Raw genomic sequence first — 24,092 nt, forward strand, 5'->3', positions numbered from 1 at the left:
GCATTCTGCTTCTGTACCCCGGCTTGCTTACCCACCTCTTAGTTATCAGTTAATGAATGGAGGAGATATAGTCTTTTGTGTAAAGATTAAGGATGTGGGGGATGGAATCGAGGGTTTAAAACCTTTGTGCCCCTGCGTCTCGGGGCTGCTCCTTTGCAAGGACAGCCGCCGGCTAATAAACTGTCTCTTGGATTAGAGCACTCGAGTTGGGCCTGGTTATTTCGGTCACAACATTCCATACAGAAATCATATGAATGAAGAATTTAAAAAACAGGCACCTACATAAGAACTAAAATATATCAGAAAGATGTAAAAGGACTCTTACGAAAACTTCTCTCTTCACAGGATGTAAAATACAGCATATAGAATACAGTCAATAATATTAATAACTATGTACAGTGCCAGGTGGGTATTAGACTTATCAGGGAAATCACCTCAGAAATTATATAAATGTTTAGTCACTATGCTGTACACCTGGAATTGGCATAAAATAATTCTGAATGTCAACTCTAATTGAAACATAAAATAAATGAATTTAAAAAAACTTCTCTCTTTAAAATGTTTACCTATTGTTACAACATAAATTAAAACGTGAGTCCATGTTTAACAATAAAGGCTGAGTATTTTGGAAACAAAGCCAACATGTTCACAAAAAGTCATCTGGGGTTCTTGGAGTTTCAGGAGAAGTTCAGATATCCCTAGCAAATATCAGGAAGCAGTCCCCTTTCAAAGGGAGTAAACCGTTTTACCTGGTACTTTGAAGGGTACAACATCAGAAAGGAGTCCTTCATCCTGTGCCTTCTTAGCCAGGCTGTGTGAGCGCAGTGCATACTCGTCCTGTTCCAGTCGAGACACAGAAAAGGCAGCAGCCAGTCGGTCAGCAGAGTGGCCCATGGTCTCATTGGTGGAGAACTCACTCACCGAAATGAGCTGGGAAAGGAGACATACAGAATCAGGGACATTGTTAACAGGTGTAACATCACACCTAGGGTTATTTGGGAAAGTTAAAATCTACGATCAGTCAAGACCAAGACAAGGGAAGCTATATATAAGCAGGGCATCTCTAAAGAGAGCTTACAAATTCAAATTTTCTAACCACTATCTTTTTTTTTTTTCAACTTGGCCAAATAATTAACTCTCAGAGCATAACTGAAATTATGCTGTCTTACCTAACTCTAAAATCTCTGCAGTAGGCTGCTTTGGGAACACAAGTCTTTATGTAAGAAGAATTCACGAATCTTACCTCAGGTATTAGGAAATTCATTCTGAACTTAGAAATTAAAGATAGTCGCTGACCCAGAGTCTTGGCCTTATTGAGATCAAGCATCATTCTCCTCATTTTCCTTGAATGACGAATAGGGATATCGGACATTAACTCTACACCACCTGCCACAATCACATCAGAATGGCCAGCAGCAATCAAGCCAACACCTACAGGGCACAGGGCATATATACATGAATATCTTTTGAAGAAATTAACAGACAATTGGTTAAATTTAAGCTTGATTTAATAGTTGTGTTAGTTATCAGCATTGTACAACATCTATAATTAAGGTTTTTATCTTTTCAGAGGGATTAAGATAATTTTTAAATGACTAAAAATACATTCAATGCACTAAAGAAAAACAAGTTTCATTCAGGCCATATGGACATCAACCTCTGGAAATATCCACTGGACCAACTCTCAAACAAATCATATTCTAAACCAGAATTTTCAGCATGTTTTATATGCTCTCAACTTTAGTTTTCATATATTTTTACTGTAAAGGGAATCTCAATTTCTACTACATGCCAAAGAAATTCTGGCTTTTGCGATGTAAGGCAGCCCCGGTCCCCCTTTACGGCCATTGGTTTTTGTTGCTCTAACTGCAAGTAGTCACATGCTACTTAGAGTGGTGAATTGCCACAATCACTGCCTCTGGCTTCATTCTCTGCCACCCATGGGTAGACTGCCCAACCTGGCCTGAATGTTACTAAGAGAATACATGGTTACTATACCTTCCGGATTTCCTGGGTTTTTTTCACAATAAGGGGTGGTGCTACAAAATATCCCACAATTTTGCTAGTTTATTAGGAGAATTTGTAACTAATTATAAAGAATGCCTAGATGCCAAGAGAAAGTAGAAGAAAGAGCTGTACCATCTAAAAGCAGTGATTTATCACTATGGTGATGGTGGAGGGAGGAATGCCACAATCTCTGGGGGAGAGTATCATATTAGAACCACCTAACTTTAAAACTTAGCAGGTTATAAACTACTCATGCCTCAAATTCAGAAGCACCCTTCTAGAAACACACTCCTCCAGTAATCCCTGCTGTAGTCATCCACATAACTGATGGAGAAACTACATGATCGTTGTGTCCCTCAGGCATGGAGTAAGAAAAAAGTTGAGACCTACTGTCAAAAATCAAAAATTTTAAGTGTTACCTTATTTTTTAAAAAACACAAATTCAGAGACCTGTGCTTATCGTTTACTTCTGTTAAAAGACAAAAGAGAATTACCATGTACCTTCTGCTTTTTAGAAGAACATACCTGTGGTTATGGCTTGATTGGAAGAGATGCAAGCCATGGTGACAGTGTGAGCAGGAGTCTTGTCAGAGAAGCCAGCTCCGAGGGAAGCCTTCCAGAAACAGTGAATGAAATGATCATGCTACAAGTAAATGATGCTTTGGGCACTACTTCTTTGTGTGGTGAATCAGGAAAGGGTTGAAGTTTAATATTCTACAGAGTAATATTTAAAATAAAATCAAGCCCATCACAGAAATGGTTTACTCATTTTTCCTCTAGCCATTAATTAACAAGCACTCTGCAAAATTCTTGGTAGCCAGTTTCCTGTATGGTACACAGGCTACAGCATTCTTCTATCTCATCTTATTTCTTAGCAATGCTTTACTCAGAGCCTTAAGGATATCAATATATAATTTGATTTTAATGTGTTTAAATTTTCAAATAAACTAAAGTACACTTGTTAAATATAGTTGATGAAATGATGAAATATGTCTATATAGGGTGGGGTCCTCATGATCTGTGTTCTCGCAGTTAAAAAGCTTAGTAGCAAAAGTCTCAAACATGAAAATAATTTCTAAAGAACTGACCACTCATAAACAGAGTTCCCACTCAGGTCCCTGCCCACTTAATGTTTGTCTCTCCGCTCACTACCAGTCACTCTCCCACTGACTGTCTGATACTTTAGACAGCACTTTGTAGATCCAATATAAAGTCAAACAGGAAAACTTGTCAAATATGTAGGAGTTCAAGTGTATGAAAGAAACTTTAAAAAATTGCCTGAGCCACTGACAAATAAAGATTTGACCAATTAACAACTGGAAAAGAGAAAACTGGCCAGGATGATGACACAATAGGTGCTTCAAAAGAACAATCTGGGGGGCCTTGAGAAAAACTGAGACACTCTGTTAATCTTGCAAAAATGGCCTCTATTATAATGCCACAGTAAAGTTAAATATGAAATGAGAATATCTATTATTTTACTATATCACTAAATTAGGCTGCAAATAAACTAATCAATGCCCGATTCCATTGTTTGTGTAAAAATTAATGCATAGGTGCAACAATAAAATGCTTATTTTTATAATATTAAGGTTTCACTGTAAAAATAACGCACTCGACTCCCCACTGTTTACTATGAAATTCTGGTTTCCATTAAGGAAATTTATTTTTAGTGGCCTCTTTCTGAAACTATTTAATTATCCTCAGAATACAAGATCTCCTATAATTTGGTAAATATGTTTTCAAAGTCTAAAGAGGTTCACTGTTTCTTAACTGATTTTTACCTTTATACTTACACTATCTCTATACTACTTACCATAATCCATAAAAATATCAATGTGTTACAGCAACGTACATGCAATATGACCTTATTCTGGTCTTTCTAGGTGGGCTTGATGCTAAGTGCCCAACCCACTTTGCTGAAAACTACCCCCTGCCAACTGCACATCAGCCTCTCCATGTAAACCAATCCAAAAGGAAGAGACAGGCAAGTCTTCAGTGGGCAGGGGAAAGCTCCCCAGTGGGGCAAGTGTAAAGGACACTTAGGTCGTGTTAGCTAATCCTTTCTAGCATGTGTTATACCCTTGGCCCTAAATGATTTTCAGGACTGATGGAGCCTTAAATAGAAGTGGTTGCCGACGAGCCTTGTCCACATGCTTTTTCTATTTAAAGTCTGAATAGCTTTGAGCAAGCGTAGGCTATAGATAGAACAGTAAGGAAAAGGGGAAAGGTGCTTTTTAGTTAAGTTGGATAGCAGGGAAACATGCTTCAGTAAAGTCAGGTTCATGGGAACTCGGCACTAGAAGCTTTTTAGGATTTCGTATTAATTTTGTTAATATAAACCACAGTTCCTAAAGAAATTCTCTAGTGGGAAGTTATGTTAGCTTTTAGGTCAAAGGCCTGACATTACTGCAGCCCACAAAAATCAACTATGTTGTCATATTCAATACATTTAAAAAAGTGAACATCTAGAAAATAATGTAAAAATGAGAGGAGGGGGAAAAACCCTCTTCTTCTTAATTATTTCCTGACTCTCTGACAACATAGTTGATTTTTGTGGGCTGCAGTAATGTCAGGCCTTTGACAGTTATATTTACTGACAGTTAAAAACGTAGGGCAGAACAAATACTTCTGTTCTTCTCAATTTCCCTTCTCTTGGCTGACAGTAATAAGGTTATTGCCTTTTCAACTATAATGAACACAATAATACAGCAGGCACAGAAAAATAAAAAGAAAATGCTGAGCATACTGAAATGTGCTTTGGAGCCAACCTTATCCAAATAATCACTTTCAAATTCAAACAAAGCTCAGATGTGTTTGGACTATTCAACATGATATGCCTGTAGGATGTGTCACATAAATTTCAAAGGCTGTTATTATCTTGGTTACCCAATAAACACTACATGGAGTTATGCTAACTAGGGTAAAAGTAAACTCTTATGAAATAGTTTTTTAAAAAAATCTGAAATAGTTTTTTAAAAACATCTGTCATTTAGTGAATAGGAACAAATGAATAAGCAAGGCTGCGCCCAACAAAAACCATGTTATGAAATAAGCTCTTCGCAAAATGTTGAAATTTGAAGTTAATTAGAAGTTAAGCTCTAACGTTACTAAAAGTCACATCAGCCACACTCTGCCACAAACTCTATTTTCCTAACAAAAGAGATAGACAAATTAACATTTCTCACACCAGCTCAAATAACGGATTTGATTTTTGTACAGTATAAAGATATACTAGCAGAATATAGTGTACATTTGATTTATAGTACAATTCTTTTAAATATTAAATAACATTATTCAAGTTATAAAAATCTCATTATAAGTCAAATATAACTTCACTTAATGGATTTTAATAGCTTTCAAAGACTAAATTCTATTAGTTGAAATTCAAATGGTCTCCTAACAATCTCTTTAAGCAATATAAAGTTCGTTTTACTCACTTCTCTAGCCACATTGCTTGTTTTCACTTCTTGTATTACTGTGCCATAGACAATATAATCAATAACTTCCTTTGGGACACTGGTCCGATGTAACAAACCCCTGAGAACATAAGTTCAAAGCAAAGAAACGTTTCATACATCAAGGTAGTGCCACTGATCACCACCTAAAACACCGCGCTTCTTTAAAAAGATTGAGTCTAAAATTAATAGCAGACTGTAACTTTTCCTTAATTTGACAAGCATGTGGCACCTTTTCAAAGAAGAAATGAGTGATTTAAAAAGTCAACATGTATTGTTCAATTGGCAATGAGAAGCTATATAGAAAGAATAAATAATTTGGAATACAATAAAACAGGTAAGTAAACATAGTAATGTTAGTGGGAACCCAAGTTTTCGTTGAAAAGAGAAAAAGACAAATATAAAAATGAAAGAGGTAAAGTAAAATCCCAGAGATGTTAAATTTAAATTCGAAATATCAGTATAAATATAAGATTAGGTAATATACATATTTTCCTAGTTCTTCCCACTGATAGAAACTAGGAGCAATAACATTTCGGCAGAAATGAGTACACCCCGAACTCAGACTTGGTTTCTAAATGGCATTCTCCATTAAAGAAATCAGAGCTTTTTAAAAAATGAGATCAGGTTTAATGCAGGGAAAGTACAAAGTGAACCTCACTGATCTATTCTGTGCTGAAAATAAGAAAGTACTCAAATACTAATGGGACCATATCAAAAACAGGAACACAGGTGTACACATTTGTCAAAACTCATCAAACTATACACTTTAAATCTGTTTGTTTTATTGTGTGCAAATTATACTTCAAAAAAATAATAATAAAAAACAAAAAGGACATAAGAGCCAACTAGGAGCTCCCACAGATAAAATGTAGGATAATCTGAGCTTCCATAAAGAATGATGACTAAGCCTGACTATAACATAAGAAATAAACAGTATGGGAGGTGAACACACAATGTAAATATATATACGCCTTACTGTTAAAATGTACAGCTAATACTTATTGAGTTTCGTTAACCTAGGTCACCATAAAAAAAATGTTAAGATACTTATATGTATAGTATTCTTATTTTGGATTTGATGTATTCCATTTGAATAATACTAGAAACTGAAAATGACTCAATATTTTTTCTAAAAGTTAGCAAAACATCAACCTGTTCAAGAGGTTAATAAAAATGTTAGGTATATTTGCCTCTTTTTTATATATAAAAATAAAAATTTTGAATTTGTTTTTATAGAAAATGCATTTTTACAATATAACAATCCTTAAAAATGAACATAAATGTAGCATTACATATGCAAAGTTTAATAATCAATGTTGATACATTTCCATTTTAAATAAATACTAAAGGTATGTCTACACTGCTAGCATGTTTGGAAAAGTTAAACAACTGTCTTTAACAAAAATTTTGGTAAATTGTGTAAAAAAATAAAAATAAAAATTTATTTAAAAAATTCCTCATCATTAAAAAAAAAGGAAAACTGCTTTTTTTTTTTTTTTGAAAACTGTTCTTTATAGAAAAATATCAGCCAGTAAAAGTAGGAGGAATAACAGAATTAGACAAATCTGTAAATGCCAATGTAAAAACTGATTCAAGCAAAAATTATCAATGTGTACTAAAACTATTTGGTGAAAGGTTGTTGATGAAAAAGACATTCACATGGTGCTAAGATATCACTTTAATGATTACATAATAATTGCAAAGGGAAAAATGTACTTTTATAATCCAGATCTGTCAGTCTGACCACCACCATGACCAAGTGGTTAGATTCAGCATCACACATCATGTGCCTCTTGATATGATACAATACTCACATACTTTAGCCATGAAGCATTCTTAACACAAATGTTTAACCAGAATACAACCAAGCCTCTAGATCTAACTTCCAGTTTACAGGAAATTCATAGAGGAAAGTTAAATATCACCATGAGGCAACATACAGAATGTGGGACATTTATAGAACAACTGGGCTGGATTTTACAAAAAGTCACTTTTATGGGGTGGGGGGGTGGTGGTGAGGCAAAAAATGTTCTAAATTGAAGAGAGACCCGAAGAGACATATCCATTTGTAATATGAACCTGACTGGGTCCTAGTTTGAAAAAAAAAAAAAACAAAACTATAAAAAGATAAGACATTCTTGACTATGAACTAGATATTAAAAGTTATCACAGAATCATTATTATCTTAGCTATGGTAATGGTATTAAGGATAGCAGAGAAGTTCCCTATTTTTAGGAGATAAATGCTGAAATATTTAGGGCTGAAGTATGTAGGGTTGAACCATATAGATATAGCAAATATGGCAAAATAGTAACAATTATTAAATCAAGGTAGAAGGGTATTTAAGTATTCACTTAAATTCTTTCAATTTTATTGTACATTTGACATTTTTTAGAATAAAAAGTTAAAAAATTTACAAATCTCCAGCCTGAGACCATAATCAGAAATGGCATCAAAAACAGAAAAAGAAGTTGGCTTTGAGGGAAAGATAATTTTTATTTTTGATATGTTGAGCTTGAGATGTCAAAGAAAATAGGTCAAATTTAGAGATTTAGGAGTCATCTACATAAAAAAATAAAGATTAAGTAGATGAGATTTTAAAGAAAAAACGTGCACAGAGGAATGCAAAACTCTAAGGACTGAAAGTTGCAAAATACCTTTAAAAAAAGAGAAAGAACTCCAGTTTTCTATTTTTTTATTTTTATTTTGTTTTAAGCAGAGAAGAATCAGTCAGGAGATGGAAGGGAAATCATAAAGGCATGATATTAAGAAATCAAAAAAAGACAATTTCAAGAACGCTGGCAGTGTCAAATGCTATAGAATATAAAGAGATTGGGGCCTGAGAAAAGGTTGGTGCATTTAGTGATCCCCAAGTCATTACTATTAAAATAAGTTTCCAAAGTACAGCCACCAGTTACTGTAAAGCAATAGGAATGGAAACAATTATGAGATTAAGTACAATAAATGGAATAGTAAGAAAAGAGAAGCAAGTGCTACTTTCATTCATTCTTAAAGTCTGGCAGAAAGAAGAAATAGAACAGGTGGGCAGAAAGGTCAACTGAAAGGCTTTTTTCAAATTAGGAAAGACCTGTGGCTGGCTGAAGACACAAAGGCAAAGCATCAATAGAAAATGAATGAGATGATGCCTTACATCCACAAGGTGCTTGAATCTGTGTAGCACATATAGCTAAAATCAAGAATAAATGAACCTTGTAAAAGCCAAATAAGTATTTTCTTACCACATAAAAGTTAATATATCCCAGATATGGATATTCTACTAAACATGCTATTTCAAGTGTAAAAACTGGAGAAAAGTGCTTTAATGAAACTGCATTTACTTACGAAAGTGCTGCTCTAGCCAAATCATGTGCCATCAGGTCTTTATATCTGGGGAAAGAAAATTGATCATTTAAACCCAAAACCTATTAGCTTTCCTAAAAAAAACTTTTTGCATTCTATTTGAAATACCTAGAGGGATTATCTAATATATGCTGCTACTAATTCATTTAACTTTACTATCTAAGGTAGTCCATCATTTCAGATGAAGAAATAGTGCAACTTTTGCTATTTGTCATCCTTAAAAGTCTGGCGAGCTTTAACTCAGACTTAGTTGGTTAAGAATCAAGCAAAACTTTGCCCAGTATCAAACTGTTCAGCATGACACTAGTTAAAGATTCCCTAAAACTAAACCCCACCTTCTGAGTTCTCCTTCAAAAAAACACCACCAACAACCACTAACGAACCACTACGGTGTTCCAATGTTGTTTTTTTTTTACTTTCCTCATTCCTTCAATATTTATTAATTTATGCACATTAAAAAAATTTATTTTGCAATGCCTAAAAGGACATGAAGGTCTTTAAGAAACTTTCTTTTGAAGTAATTTGAGATTTACAAAAGAACTGGAAATATAGAACAGCATTCCTGTATACCCTTTACTCTGCTTCCTCGAATGCTAATATCTTATGTAATCATGAACTTGTCAAAACTAAGAAATTAACATTGGCATAGTACATTCACTAAGCTACTAACTTTATCTGGGTCTCACCAGTTTTTCCACTAATACTTTTTACGGTTCTGTTCCAGAATCTAATACATGCATTTTGTTGTCATTGCCTCCTTCACTTTCTCTGATCTGTGACAGTTCCTTAATCTTTCCATAACTTTCATGACCTTGACACTTGACTACTAGGATTATGGATTTGGTGAAAGAGTATCAGAGAGGTAAAGTGCTCTTCCCATTGCTTCATATCAGGGTGTACATAATATCAACATGACTTATTACTGGTGATGTTAACTTGATCATTTGACTAAAGTAGTCTCTGCCAGTTTTCTCTACTATTTTTCTCTTTCTTAACTCAACTTGTTAGAAGTGAGTCACTAGTCAGGCCCTCACTCAAGGAAAGGAGAATTAAGCTTCATTTCCTAGAGAAAGAAGTAACAAAGAATTTGTGGACATATGTTAAAATCATCACAGTAATTAATATTTTGGGGAAGAGAAGTAGAGGCTATCTAATATCTTGTTTCTTAACATTTATTGCTCACTAATTTTAGCATTCATTCATAGATCTTGCTTGCAGCAATTATTACTGTGGTATTCCAACAGGCGGTTTATTTATTTCTCATTCCTTCTATATTTATTAGTTGAAATTCTTCTGTAAGGAATGTTTGTCTTTTCCTCTCATTGATTTATTCAATCATTTATATTAGATTGAACTCATGGATATTTATTTTATCCTTTGGATTAGAAGGCAATACTATCACAATTTATTTTAGTAATCAAATTCTTCTAGCTTTGGTAATTTGAAGCTATTTCAGGCTTGTCTTGTGTCCTTCTGGCATGCATCCATCTTGCGTCCATCTTTTTTTTTTCTTTTTCAAGCACTTCTTTACTTTCTGGCACAATAAGATACTCTAGGCTTATCTTGTATTTTCTCTGGCCCAGAACTAGTCATTATTCTAGGGAGCCCTTTTTAGGGTTCCTTTTACTGAAAACCGAGATTTAGGTGTAAACTCTATTTAAATATCACAAATAAATTCCATTTATTTTTAATTCTAAGATTTAATCACTGGGTTGAATAAAAAGATTCATTCTTTAAGTTCCTAAAAATTAAGACATTAAAATCCAAAAATGTTTTTATTTTCACTGTGAATCACAGAAGTACCAGTAGTTTTCCAATTTTTTCCAGTTCTCTCAAACTTAAAACTAGTTCCTTCAAATTTAGAACAGAATAATTTGGGGAAAAGTTGTGTGTCAATTTTTAAACTATAAATTATAATTTTACAATCTTTATTCTCGTATTCCTATATACCCCTCTCTACCAGGGTGACTGACAACTTCCACATCCCACTGCTGGAGTCTATTCCTAGGAGTGTTTCCCACATGCTCTCCATCTCTAAGAAGAACTCGGTTTTCCAAAAATCACTCAGGTTGAAAGAAAAGTTTCTTTAAATTGAAAAGAAAAGGATCTTTTTCCACCTAGAAAATGATCTTCTATTACAGAAGATTTTTCTGTCACCTCAATAATATGACTAAACCATTTGTCTTCTTTATAAAATTTTCCTCAATATTTTTAGTCACTTTTGTTCTTTACATAAATATTGCTTTAAATTTATTTTTTCTTCCCCACTCTCATTTCTTACATTACTCAAAGTTTTTCTCTTCTCTCTACCATAAAACTTTTTTCAATCATGATCCTGAATTAAACTCAAACAACAATAAACAAAAGAAACAAACCCTACACTAATGTGCTAAATACCTCATATCAAATTTCATGCAAATACTAATTACCAAAAAAAAACCAAAATGTTTAAATAAATGATTTAGTTGAGTGTATTTTTTAACAGCTAGTACAACAGCTAGAATAAACACCTACATAGTATACAAACAGCCCTTCCAAAAAATGATTTTCCAGCCAAGAACTTTCTCCTCTTGGCGGAACTTCCTTTTCCTACCCTGCTACTGCTGAGTAGAAAGAGTGTCCCATCTCCTCCCTTTCCTGCCACCAAAGCTTCAGATTCTTACTCTTTCTGCTACTGTGTCAGTACAGGAAAGAGATTATACAGAGAAACACTGTTAAATGGGTGACTATACTGAGAAAAGAGGGTGAATGAAATGTTACCATTTTCTTGTAGCATTGGTTCTATAAGAAAGTACTCTCTAGGCACTAAATCATCTGTTTAAGAATGAACACTTACTGTTTGTGTATGTATGTTTACACACAGATGAGTGTGTATCTTCCACAAATGATGGCATTGTACACACTGCTCGGCATCTTGCTTTTTACACTTAACATATCTTCAAGATCTGTCTATATCAGTACATAAAGACAGGTCTCATTATTTTTAGCAGATGCCTAACATTCCTCAGCATGTGTTTAAGTTAGTGATTGCTTAATATATAAACATCAAAACAACTAAAACAGAATAGAACTAATGTTTCATTTAGTTTGATTCTAGTTACTAAAGTCCATTATCAGCTTTTGGACAGGGTAGGCCTCACTGGGGACAGAAAAGAAGCAGAAAAGTCTAGGGAGAACAACATTGCTTCTGGGGAATTTTCAGGCTGGTCTAGGAACATTCTGATTCCAAATACTTGGGTTTGTCTTATGCTGGGGTTTGGATCAACCCATCAACTCCAATTCCAGTAATTTCTTAGAGGCCAAAGCAGTAGATTAAAGGTCCTTCAGAATGCCCACAGGCCCATGTCCTCAGTGTTCAAACTTTTGAGGAAGCACAGAAACAATGACCTCATCTCTAGACAAGGAAAGACTATCTCTGCTGGAAGCTAGCTATCTGGGCCCACATTAGGTTTTCAAAAGAGGGCTGGCTGAATCTAATATTATACTAGGTTTGTTCATGAGAAAGGATGAAAAACAAATCTGCCATATTATTTCACCACTGGCTTGATATATTCGGTATTAATTTTATGAAAATGTTATCTATATATTAATCCACTAGCAACAATATTACCTACTGGGTTACATTTACAAAGACCACTTTTGAAAGTGTCTTAAAAGAAAGGATAAATAAACTATGTGGGATGATGGATGTGTTAATTAATTTGATTGTGGTAATCACAATGTATACATATATTAATCTATCACATTGTATACCTTTCTTAAAAAAATCACATGGTACAACCTACAGTTTTTATGTGTCAATAATATCTCAATAAAGCTGGGGGTGGGGGAGAAATAACACAATCATTTCATACTTACGAAGTGCCTGACAGCAAAAATGGAATGCGAACACCCTCCACCACCACGACATTTCTTACATTGGGTTTGGCTAAGGTTTTCTTCGATTTGGTCTGGACAGCTTTAAGACAAAGTTCAAATAACTATTAGTTAAAATATACCAAATCAGATGACTTTTTACATTTTTAAAGATAGACATTCTGAGAATTACATCATTCAATGCCAAGTTGCATTTGCCATTTATCAAACCACTTCAATATATATATTTTTAAAAGGCTAAGAAACTAAATAACTAGCATTTACGAGTTTCCAAGTAATATTTAAGGTAAATACAGAGATTATATCTAATGATGAGGGTATTTATGCCATTAATAAAATTATTTTTTTATTGAGTGTTTGACAATGACACTGAAAAAAACCAATTTGACACATAAGTCTGTCCTCAATATTAGAAGCCACAATAACTGATGTTGTTTACTCTTCACATAGCTTAATATCTTTCTTTCTATGTAGAAATAAAAGCCATTTGGTTGATGACTACTGCCATTCTGCAAAAACCTAGAATGTTTCTTGATTTTGTTTGACTTAATTTGTCGTTATTTTCTAACATCAAAAGAGTAACCTTCCTCTAATTTTTTAATTAAAAAAATAAAACATGAATATATGCTTGTAGTGGTGGGGGAAGGAGAGCAGGGGGAGGGGAAGGGGGGAGGAGGAATGGGAGGAAGAAGAGGAATGGGAAAGAGGGAGAGGAGGAAGAGGAGAAGTAAATACTAATATACGGAGAATAAAACTCTTTATGCCCTACACGCCATGTCCCTAAGCCTATAGCCAAAGCTGATTAGATTTAGGATGGGTAATGGACCACCAAAAGTCAATGCATTGAGAAGCCAAACAGTAACCAGTGTCATCTACCTATAAGTGGTAAGCTATGCCAGTCAGATTCTCTCCCTTAAGAATCTAAGCAAAGATGCATAGATAGAAATGCCAATAAGCTGAAGTTGAAAGGATGCCATGAGGAAGAACCAGGGCTTTTGCTGCCCCTTGACTCTGGCTTACAAATGATTTCAGTTTACCAGTCTATCCAAAAGCTGAGGATGAACTTTGGTAACTAGGTTCAAACTAATTGAATTATTAGTTCTATTCTGTTTATATTGTTTTGATGTTCATATTTTTAACAGCACTAACTTAAACACATGATAGGGAATGTTAGGTATCTGCTAAAATAATGAGACTCAGTCAGGTTAACAAAACTAGAATTATTATTTAGACAAAGAAACTAAGCACAGGGAAGTAAAGTGACCAGTTCAAGGCCACACTGCCCAGAAAGAGGTAGAACTGAAACGAGTAGAGTTCTTCTGAATCCTGGCAAGGTGCCTTTTCTACTAAGTTATTACCTAAGTAGAAATACCGTAACAAAATCAAAATCAGAAGTCAGAGGTCAATACAGGATCTGACAAGGAGAATAATGATACAAACTTTGTCAGGGTATTTTTAGCACTGGCCACTGATAATACATGCCTATATCGGGTTCTGCAAAAGTGAAGAAGTCTAATTTGCTGGATTTACCAAGGGTATAAATGACCATATAAAATCAGCAAATTTCCTTAGTTTCTCATTTCATAATGACTGACAACCTTCTTTTATTAACTAGTTCCCTACTCATCCCTATTTCAGGAATAGGTCCACTTATAAATGGGACAAGAAGATATTTACTAATAGAGAAGCCTATCACTAATTGCAGATTTAAAATGTTAACCTTTGACTCCATGACAGTCTCAAGAGTGTTTGTAAGCTAATCATCCCCAGGACTGATGTCAATGGGTAAACAAACTGAGCGGCAAGGCTCATGGGGCCTCCATGACTCCACCAGGCTCAAAATCCCAGAAAGCAGCCTCCTGTCAACACCCTTATGCTCAACACTACATCATGTAATATCATTATTGATTGGCCTCATATTATTTTAACTTGAAGGCAATAGTGACATTTATGTTGCTCATAAAAGGGAGAAATTTAGCAAATTAGTTCTGGTTTTCATTCAGAATTCACAACTCTGGAATCTAACATTTAAATCAGAAATGTTATTTTACAAATTACTGTACCTGGGGCAGCTCGTAGCTGGGAGGAACAGCTCAGAGGTCTTAAAGCTAGAAGACAAAATAAAGTTTACAAAAAGCAATACAATTCAATGTGTGCGTAAGATGCTTATAAATCCAAATTTAATGTTAAAAAAGAAAAAATTAAACTTACAAAATCTGAGGGCCCATTTTGCTGAACTGGGAAGGTTTTTTAAAGTCAGGATGGAAGTCATTCTGAAATCTAAAAAGAAAATAACAAAAACATAACCTGGGTTATTTGAACAATTTGTAGTTTATATTGTAGTCTACGATTTCTGATAACCTCATCCATGGCTACTATAAAATACTCTAAAATGAAATCTATTACCAACCATCCTTCCTCTAATACTGTTGTAACTACATTGACACAGCTTTCACAGTGTGCAAATCGCTATTCTAAGTGTTAACTCATCTAATCCTCACAATGACCTAAGGAGTAGGCATGATTATTATATCCTCTGTAAGAGATGAGAAAACTGAGGCATACAGGGGTTAAGTTAATTGCCCAAAGATTCATTGCTACTAAGAGGCAGAGATGGGATCTGAAGCCAGGCCGTCTAGCTTGAGTTTATGCTCTTCTCTAAGGCCCAGTAGTAGAGAGATTGCTGAGCATGATCATGAAGCCGCCAGTGTTAATTTTCTGATTTTCAAATTTGTATTATGATTTTGTGGAATGTTTGTATTTGAAGGGAATACATATTAAAGTATCCAGGGATTGTGCTGTATAATTTCAGTGACTTAACTGCTATAAGAAAAAAAAGTTCATGTATTGCACTTGCTACTTTTTTATAAACTTGATATTGTCTCAAAATAATATTAAAACCTTATATATCAAAAAATGTTTAAAACATATTAACCACTTTCCTACATTCCTAAAAATGAATTCTTACAATTAAGAATTTTTTCTTACAAGTAAGAAAAAAATGTTCACAAAAATGGAAATACAAATGGCTCTTAGATACATGAAAAGGTGTTCAATCTCATTCATAAGAGAAATGCAAATTTCTCTTATGTTGCAAAACCAGAGAGATACAATATTTGACCTGTCAAATGGACAAAGACTCAAAGGTTTGCTATATTTGATATATATTGTGTGATAAGAGTATACACGAACAGGCACTCAATCTTGGTCTCTCTCTTGGGTCACTCACTCTGGGGGAAGCCAGCTGGCACATCTCCTCTAGAGCCAGCCCCATGAAGAGGCCCAGGTAGTGAGGAACTGCCTCCTCCTGCCAAGAGCCATGTGAGTGATCTTGAAAGCAGATCTTTTGGCGCAGGCAAGCTTTCCGAAGATGACAGCCCTGGCCAATGTTCTAACTACAACCTCATAAGAAACTCTAAGTTAGAACAACGCAGCTTAAGTCACCCCCAGAAACTGTATGATAATATATTTTTTGTTTTAAGCTGCTAAATTTTGGGATAATTTGTCACACAAATACAGTAGATAATATGATAAAGCCTTGTTTAACTTCTCTTGGGTAAAAAAAGAGGATGACCTATGGCTTTGAAAAAGAGGGGGAAAAAATCACATTTTTCCAAATAGGTAGATTGGAAAGAGATGAAGGAATTCAAGCTCTAGGCTCACCAGCCTAGGGACAGTCAAGGGACTCTGGCCAGGGAGACACAAATTGGCCGATGAGATGGGCAACCACTGTTGTCAGAGGCTGCATATGATGCCGCATGAGTCTAGGATACAAATTTCCTTAAGTTCATCATTAAATAAAATTCATAAAAATAGTCAAGAAAACATTGATAAAGAAAAAGGGGGTCCTTGCTCTAATAGATATTGAAACTTTCTATAAAACACCAGTAAGTAGGCAGTGCAATTCTGGCACAGAAATAAATTAAATTAATCAACATAACAGAACATAGCAAATTCAGTAGCATACTCACTCATGTGTATGAGAATTCAGTATGTAATAAAAATAACACTTCATATAAGTGGGAGAAATATGAATTATTCAATAGATTTTTTGGGAAAATGGCTAACCATTTGGAAAAAAATTTAGGTCCCTAACTTACACCATAAGTAAAAATAAATTAATCACCAGATGAATTAATGCAAATATATATTTTTAAATATAAAAATACTAGAAGAGGATATCAGAGAATATTTTTTATAACCTTAGATGGGGAAAGGCTTCCAACATATGGCACACAACCCAGAGACCATAATGGAAAATAATGAATCTGATTAGATACACACTTACAACATCTACCTAGCAAAAGATACTAAAATAAAATTAAAAGGCAAACAATAGATTAAGAGAAAATATTTGCGATATGTAAAACAGACAAAGGATTAATACCCATATTCCACAAAGAACTTTTACAAATTATAGGAAAAAGAGAAACACTCTATAATGGAATCTGTGGTTTTTATCCCAATATCCATTTCACCCCATTATGTAGTTGCCATATGTGGTTTACATGGGATTGAATTCAGTCCAATTCCAGAATTGAAACAAATCACTGTAATCTCATTCTCTGTGCCAAGATCTCTGGTTCAGGTAATCAAGGCCTAAAACAACTGTGCATGGTATTGCCTTTACCATAATATTGATTTAGGAACAAAACATTCTAGTCAGTCTGATGTTCAAGTCTTCAGCTTGGAATTCTAGAACACAAATCTTCCCCCTCCCCACCCCCGAGGCCTGGGAGAGATAACGGCAGTCTACGATCAGGAAAAAAGCTAGCCTAAGGATAGTGCTGATCCCAAAAAGGACAGAGCATAGAATTTCAGAAAAATAAACTAGAACCTTGATTGATTCATATCTGAAACCCATCCTCCCCTCAGTTCTGTGAATCAATACATCGCCTTCAATAAGCTAATTTGAGTTGAATTTTGTTATTTGCAACTGAAAGGCTCCTTCCTGATACATGACCAAAAGGAAAAATGAACAAATGAGCAACTCAGAGAAAAAATTCAAATATCAAATAAACAAAACTTTTAATGTTCAACCTCACTAACAATAAAAAATATTTTAATTAAGAAAAGGTATCATTTTGGGCTTATCAGGTTGACAAAAATTTAAAATATGGTTAATATATAATTCTATTAAGAATGGACCTATTTAGGCACTTCTATATACAGTTGACAGAAGTGTAAATTGCTAAGGCCATTTTGGAAGGCAATTTTTTGTTATCTATCTAAACTTAAATTGTGACTTTCTCAGCCCAATAATTGCTCTTATTGGTCTTCAACCTATAGAAATATTCAAGACGTTGTATAGCATACATCAATTCTAGCCCATAGAAACACTCAAAATGTTCATTCTAGTGTTGTCTGCATTCATGGAAAACTGGAACTAATCTAAATGCACATCAGTAGGAAATGGCTAAATAAATTATATTGCAAACATATCATGGAATATACTGTGGCAGCAGTTTGAAAAGAAAAATGAAACATAATTATATGGATATATTGACATGGAAAAAATATCCACTATATTAAATGAAAAACCAAGCTGCTAAAGAGTATGTATAATAAGAATCCATATGATGAGAAAGAGAGAGAAAAAAGCAAGTCCATAAAACTAAGAGTCTATATATGGAAGACATAAAGAGGAGCTTTCATTTTATATTCTTCTGTCTTCTTAAATATATTAATAATGAATATTTTTATGTATAGTATAATTCTAGTTTTATTTTTAAAATCTACATATTAATATTTATATAGATAAATATAGATATTCAAATGCATAAAAATGTTCAGAAAAATATACAGCAAAATGTTAATAGTTATTTCTGCATGGTGGAATTATAAGTATATTTTTATTTGGACTTTTCTGTAGTTTCTGAAAAAAATTATATAGAACATATATTCCATCAATAATTAATAGAAAACAGGGAGCGATTTCAAGAGCAAGAGGGACTAAGCAAGCTACCCTATGGGAGGGTCGACCCTTACTGTCATTTGCTCTACACTTCAGAAAATAGACATCTTGACTCAGGAATTTGGGGAGCATGGAAACTCTACAGTAAGGTAGACTTGAGTACAATATGGAACTATAGAAAGATGCAGGTACTTCGCAGGTAATAAAAACAAGATGCACTGGCTCCAACAGCTCATGATTACAATATCATTAAGACACAAAGTAATGGTTCAGAGCACAAACTCTAAAATCAGACTGTCAAAATCCACATTCTGGCTCTCCGCTAGTTGAATGATCTTAAGCAAGTTACTTAACTTTTCTGCTTTAGGATTAAGATATAGATAATTCATCTGTAAAATGAATCTATAAAATGTAGCTAATTCCAGTACCTACCTCACAGGGTTATTGTGAGGAATAACTAAATTAATATATATAAAGCACTTAGAATAGTACTTGATACATAGTAAGGGTCATACATTTGTTTGCTATTAGCATTTGTGGATGGTGGCATAAATGCACTTAGTTTCCCTCTATGTAAACCACAATAAGAAATATTTCTGCCCTGATGGAGTTCACCATTTTGTTGAAGGGACAGGGAACAAAAAAGTCTAGTCAAAAGTGTTATCTTCAACAGGGATTGCCAAATTACAACCCATGGGCCTCTGGGTAACAATAGTTGTTACATTTTTAAAGAGTTGCAGAGCAAAACAAAACAAAGAATATATACAAGAGATCAATGTGGGTTTGTAAAGCCTAAACTATTTACTATCTGGTCCTATACAGAAAGTTTGTCACTCCTTATCTAAATAATAAGTGCTACAAAAATCTTATGTTGAAGGGCCTTGGGAGGGCAACAAAAATCCTCTTTGAAAATTAAATGCTCGCTGGTCATCCATCCAGTTTCTGCTTAAAGTGCACGAAGTGATAGAGGACTATTTGACTTGACCTTTAAAGAGAAACCTCTTTTCTTTCCATACTAACTTCAGTCTCAACTTTCCAGCCATTTCCCCAGACCCCTTCTAGCTTCCTCTCTTGTGGAACTTTCAGTGTGGTAAGCAGTGAGACAGATTTACATCCAAATCCTGGCTCTACCACCTACCAGAAATGTTACATAAACTCTCTGAGCCTCCCAAACTTCATCTAGAAAATGCAAACAACAATAACTTTGAGATTGTGAGGATTAAATAAGATGGCGTTAATGAAGGCCTTCAATTTTACTTGCTTTTGGAATCGATCAACTTAGTCTTGAACTCGAGCCCATGTTTCTAGCACAAAAACAGATATCATGCAATGCAGAGCTCTTGACTAGAAGTTAGCAGACTTGGGCTCTAGCCTTATTTCTACCACCTGTCGCCATGGGTAAAATCACTCACTCTGATTTATGGGCTTCAGTTTCCTTCCAACAAAGTGAAGGGGATGAATGACCAGATGAATAGCCAGGTCCCTGCTGAGTTAGAAAGCCCTCTGGAGCACTGCATCTCCAAACAGGATGGAGGAACGTATCCTCCCACACTCCTTCCACGAAAGGTCACACGACCAGTCCCATCCTTGGTAGCAGGAATCGGGGTAAACCCGTGGGCCCGTTCAGAATCTATATAGCCGTTGACCTGACTACGGGAACGGTTCGTTTACTTGAGATGATAAATTAAAATACGCAGTTTACAACAATGCTAGGAGCTGCAGACGTAACACCAGTGCAAATTACTTCACTAAATGCTTTAGCGTTGGAGAGCTCATCCGAGCTTCCTTCGGCTCGCTAGAGCATCACTTCTCCAAAAAGAGGGGGGCAGCCGCGGGCCGTAAGTGGGAAAGAAATACGAATCCAGCCGAGGGGGAACGTCAGGAGGTAAGAATCCAGCCGAGGGAGAACGTCAGGAGGTAAGCCGAGCCCACGCACAGTCTCACCTACCTTCGCGTCCGCTAGAGCTCCCACGGTTGGAAGGACCGAAACCAAGAGCCAAAAATTGAGCTCATCAAAAGTCGGGTCCTACTAGAAAAGGACTTCTCACATACACCCGCGGGCTCCTCTAGTCTCGCGGCTGCCCGCCGTCAGCCTGACTGGAAAACCTGGCACTACACCTCTCCTCCGTGGGCCTCCTTCGTTCCAGTGGAGAAAGAGTTTTTTCTGCCCTGTTAGCAGGAAGGGAAGGGCAAAGTTAAGAGGCCTGCGGCAGCTCAGTATTGGAGTTTTAGTCAGGCAGTACGTTGGACGCCTAGCCAGGGCAAGGCTGCGGGAAGAAGTCTGCTTGGTCGCCAACACTCGAAGCGCTTTCCACTTTCGTCCTATTCTGCGCAAGATGGTCGCTTCCCGGGCAATTGGCAGCCTGAGCCGCTTCACTGCCTCCAGGACGCTCCGCTGCTCAGGTGAACTCGGGACAGAACTCCTGAGGAGACTGGGGAGGTCTCGGATCCGCATCTTCCACTGGCTGCCGTTTCCCTGTCCCCGCCCGGGGCCCCAGCCCTGGATCGAGGGGGAGGGATGCTGCCCTGGGACTCGGTTTCCTGTGTCCTTGTGAAGGGACTGTCATTTCCACTAGGACGATTCTGATTTCTACAGCAATTCAGGCTCCGTAGTTTGAGTCCTATATACCAGTCTGGCACTTTGTGCAGGTTTCCCCTTCTCACTTTGGGCTCACGCCCGTCTTAGTTTCTTTAACGATGGCCTTGGACTTGTCCCTACTATATTGGGAGTTCTACGACTGGGACAGTCCAGTCTGTCACATCTTTATGGCTCCACGGCAACTTACCCGTAACAAGAGTTATCTAAAAGCTTGGATGGAATTAACCAGCCTTGAAAATTACTGCCACTGTCTGCACCCTTCCCTCAAAACCAGTGTGTACCACATTTTTTAATAAGGAGCTCAACTCTTGCTGTTCCAATAACCCCACTTTGAATGTATAGTACGTTGAATTTCAAGGGGCGGTTCTGCAACTTTCTAAGAAAAAATTCTTAAAAATACACAAATACGTGTATCTTAAGAAATAAAATGGTAGATAATATTAAGAACTATTTCTAGTTTCTAACAATACCCGGTTAGCTTACATTAGCTATCTTTTTCTCTTCAAACTGGCAATGAAAGGGAGACAGTAGGTGGTTGTGGAAAATTAAGTATTTTCCTCCCATCTCAAATCTATAAGGTGAAATTGACTTTTTATTACATGTTGTACTTAATACGGGTTACTTAGTTAGAAATTTAATTTGTAATATGCCTTCCTCCTCCTGAACCACTGATTTTGTGCTAATTTCAGACAGGTAACTGGAATCTCCCTTTACAGTAAGGGGTTAATCTTGAGTGATTGAATCTTTTTCTGCTTTCTTACTTCAACCACTGTTTTTAGTTTCCACAGGACTGCTGTGAGTGTGCACCAAATTATAAAAATTGAAATATAAAGATTGAGGAAGCAGGTTAAGAAAAAAGAATCACCCATTCTCTTACTACTCACATGTTACCTTGCAGTCTGTTTTGTTTCCTGTCTTCTGCGTTTATGATTTAACACTTTAGAAAATCAAATGTATATTTTTCAACTTGCACCTGCATTACTTTTAAGGTACTTCTAATGGATTAGTGGCTGGTGGAACACTAAGTTGATAGGTCAAGTGGTTTCTAGTCGCTATGTGACTCTGGACAAATACTGTAATCTAACTGGGTTTTCTTTTCCTCAACTGTAAAATGAATGATTGAGACATATACCTTGCATTATGTTTTCACCAATAAGAAAATATAGTTCGTTATAGTTATTGCCTCTTTTAATAGCAATTTATAAATATTGAAAAGATGTCTAGAAAGTGAATTTAAACTTATGTGCACACCTGGATTGCCATTTAGACTCAACAGTTTGGTCCTCCACCTTGAAAGTCTGTGCCAAGGCATTGCCAATCATTTAATGAGATTATGACATTTATTGGCAGATGATTAAATTATCGTGGAGTTAATGTGTGATTCTTGAAGTTTTAACCCATTCTTCCTCTATGAGTGCTAAATGCTGAATATTGCTGTCAAATGAAAATCACATCTTGACCAAAATATCTTGTTTAATTTCTACTTCTGCCCTAAATCTAAATTTCTAATTATGTAACTGGTAAAATAATTTCACAGGAACTTAATTAGAGACAAATACTTTAGAGGATGATGTATATTTAAATTTTATTTTCACTTTTGTAATCCTGTCCCTTCCTTGATCCTATCCCTTTGAATATTGAGAAAACTGTTGATTGTTACAACCAAAGTAACATTTTCATATTTGAAATTTGTGTCAGCATAATCCAGCTCTCTCCACTGATGTAGTCTTAGGTCTTGTATGTATCTTCTTGAGTTAAATTATAAAATGATTAAAAAGTGGGACAAAGGTTTCTCTTTTGCTGGCACAGTATTTAGGCTAAAGTTCACCCAGCTGCTCCAACGTAAGCCCTGCTGATTAGATAGTAGCTAAGGCTAGATTCCAAAAGCAAAACTACCTTGTACTCCAACTTGATTTAGTATGTGTACAAACACATCTGGAAAACAACTGTGTTTTGCAGTTGTTTTCCAGATGTGTTTGTACACATACTGATTTTTCTTTGTTTTTTGTCTCAGTTGATTTAGAGGAGATTTTGTGTATGTGCATGTGGATGTGTATGCAGCAAAGGTAGGTCAGTGAGTAAGGATTTAAAAGGCTTAATCTATAAACTGATGAGCACTAACCTGTTTCCTCAAGTATTTGGTCTTTAAAATTGCAACCCAGGCCCAAGCCCCCCTCACATGCTCTATTTTTTTGTTTGTTTAGGCACTTATCTTTTAACATACTTATTTACATATTTATTATTATTATTTTTTTGTCTTCCCACACCATCCCTCCTACCCCACATTCCCAATCAGTCCATTCCCCAGTCTAATCCACTTTACCCTGTTTTAGCTAGAATTGCCTGTTCCCTTGTTCTCCTCCCACTGGAATTTCTTCTACTTTATAGGCAAACTCCTCATTATGCCAGGATTAGTTTCACCTCTCATTTATCTCTGCTGAGTAGAAACTAATTCTTCCCAGATACCACATTGCCTGCTGCCATAGAGCGTAAGCTCCACGAAGAGAGATTTTTGTTCTTTTTTCGAGTGCCTAGAGTGTGTGGCTCATGGTAGGCCACAATAAATTTTTTTATTGTTGAATGAATGAGATGATATTGGAAGAGATTACAGAGATATTGGGGAAATACCTGCTATAGATGCAGCAATTAGAGAACAAAACAGTAAATAATAAAAACGAAAATTCTGGCAGGGAAGGGAAAGGTGGTTGTAGATGGAATCTCAAGATAGGGCTTTGTGGAAAGGATTAGAGCCATGACACAAATATAAAGAAGGAAGAGTGATAAATACAGATGATACAAATTTCAAATGCTAGAAAAGCAAAGAAGAGAAGAATATCATTAATGAAGTAGAAGTGCAGGAATTGAAGAGATGGCT

General features: G+C 35.6%; 2 protein-coding genes across 3 annotated transcripts in view; one reads left to right on the forward strand and one right to left on the reverse strand.

The window, feature by feature from the left end:
• Positions 1-20,782, reverse strand: part of HADHB (hydroxyacyl-CoA dehydrogenase trifunctional multienzyme complex subunit beta) — a 28,832-nt gene extending 8,050 nt beyond the window's left edge. Inside the window, exons 1-9 of one of the 2 annotated variants that reach the window (XM_039887627.1) lie at positions 20,567-20,782; positions 14,916-14,984; positions 14,768-14,812; positions 12,687-12,786; positions 8,811-8,855; positions 5,448-5,547; positions 2,533-2,620; positions 1,244-1,431; positions 750-930 (exon numbers count right to left, since the gene is read on the reverse strand). In XM_039887627.1, the coding sequence (XP_039743561.1) occupies positions 750-930; positions 1,244-1,431; positions 2,533-2,620; positions 5,448-5,547; positions 8,811-8,855; positions 12,687-12,786; positions 14,768-14,812; positions 14,916-14,976 (808 nt within the window). In that variant the 5' untranslated portion in view covers positions 14,977-14,984; positions 20,567-20,782. The remainder of the gene's footprint in view (positions 1-749; positions 931-1,243; positions 1,432-2,532; positions 2,621-5,447; positions 5,548-8,810; positions 8,856-12,686; positions 12,787-14,767; positions 14,813-14,915; positions 14,985-20,566) is intronic. The other variant, XM_039887628.1, reaches the window with a different exon arrangement.
• Positions 20,783-20,865: 83 nt separating this feature from the next.
• Positions 20,866-24,092, forward strand: part of HADHA (hydroxyacyl-CoA dehydrogenase trifunctional multienzyme complex subunit alpha) — a 40,901-nt gene continuing 37,674 nt past the window's right edge. Inside the window, exon 1 of the mRNA XM_039887626.1 lies at positions 20,866-21,021. Within this exon, the coding sequence (XP_039743560.1) occupies positions 20,955-21,021 (67 nt within the window). The 5' untranslated portion in view covers positions 20,866-20,954. The remainder of the gene's footprint in view (positions 21,022-24,092) is intronic.

Source organism: Pteropus medius, unplaced genomic scaffold, assembly GCF_902729225.1.
Source record: "Pteropus medius unplaced genomic scaffold, Ma_sr-lr_union100, whole genome shotgun sequence".
Lineage (NCBI taxonomy): Eukaryota > Metazoa > Chordata > Mammalia > Chiroptera > Pteropodidae > Pteropus > Pteropus medius.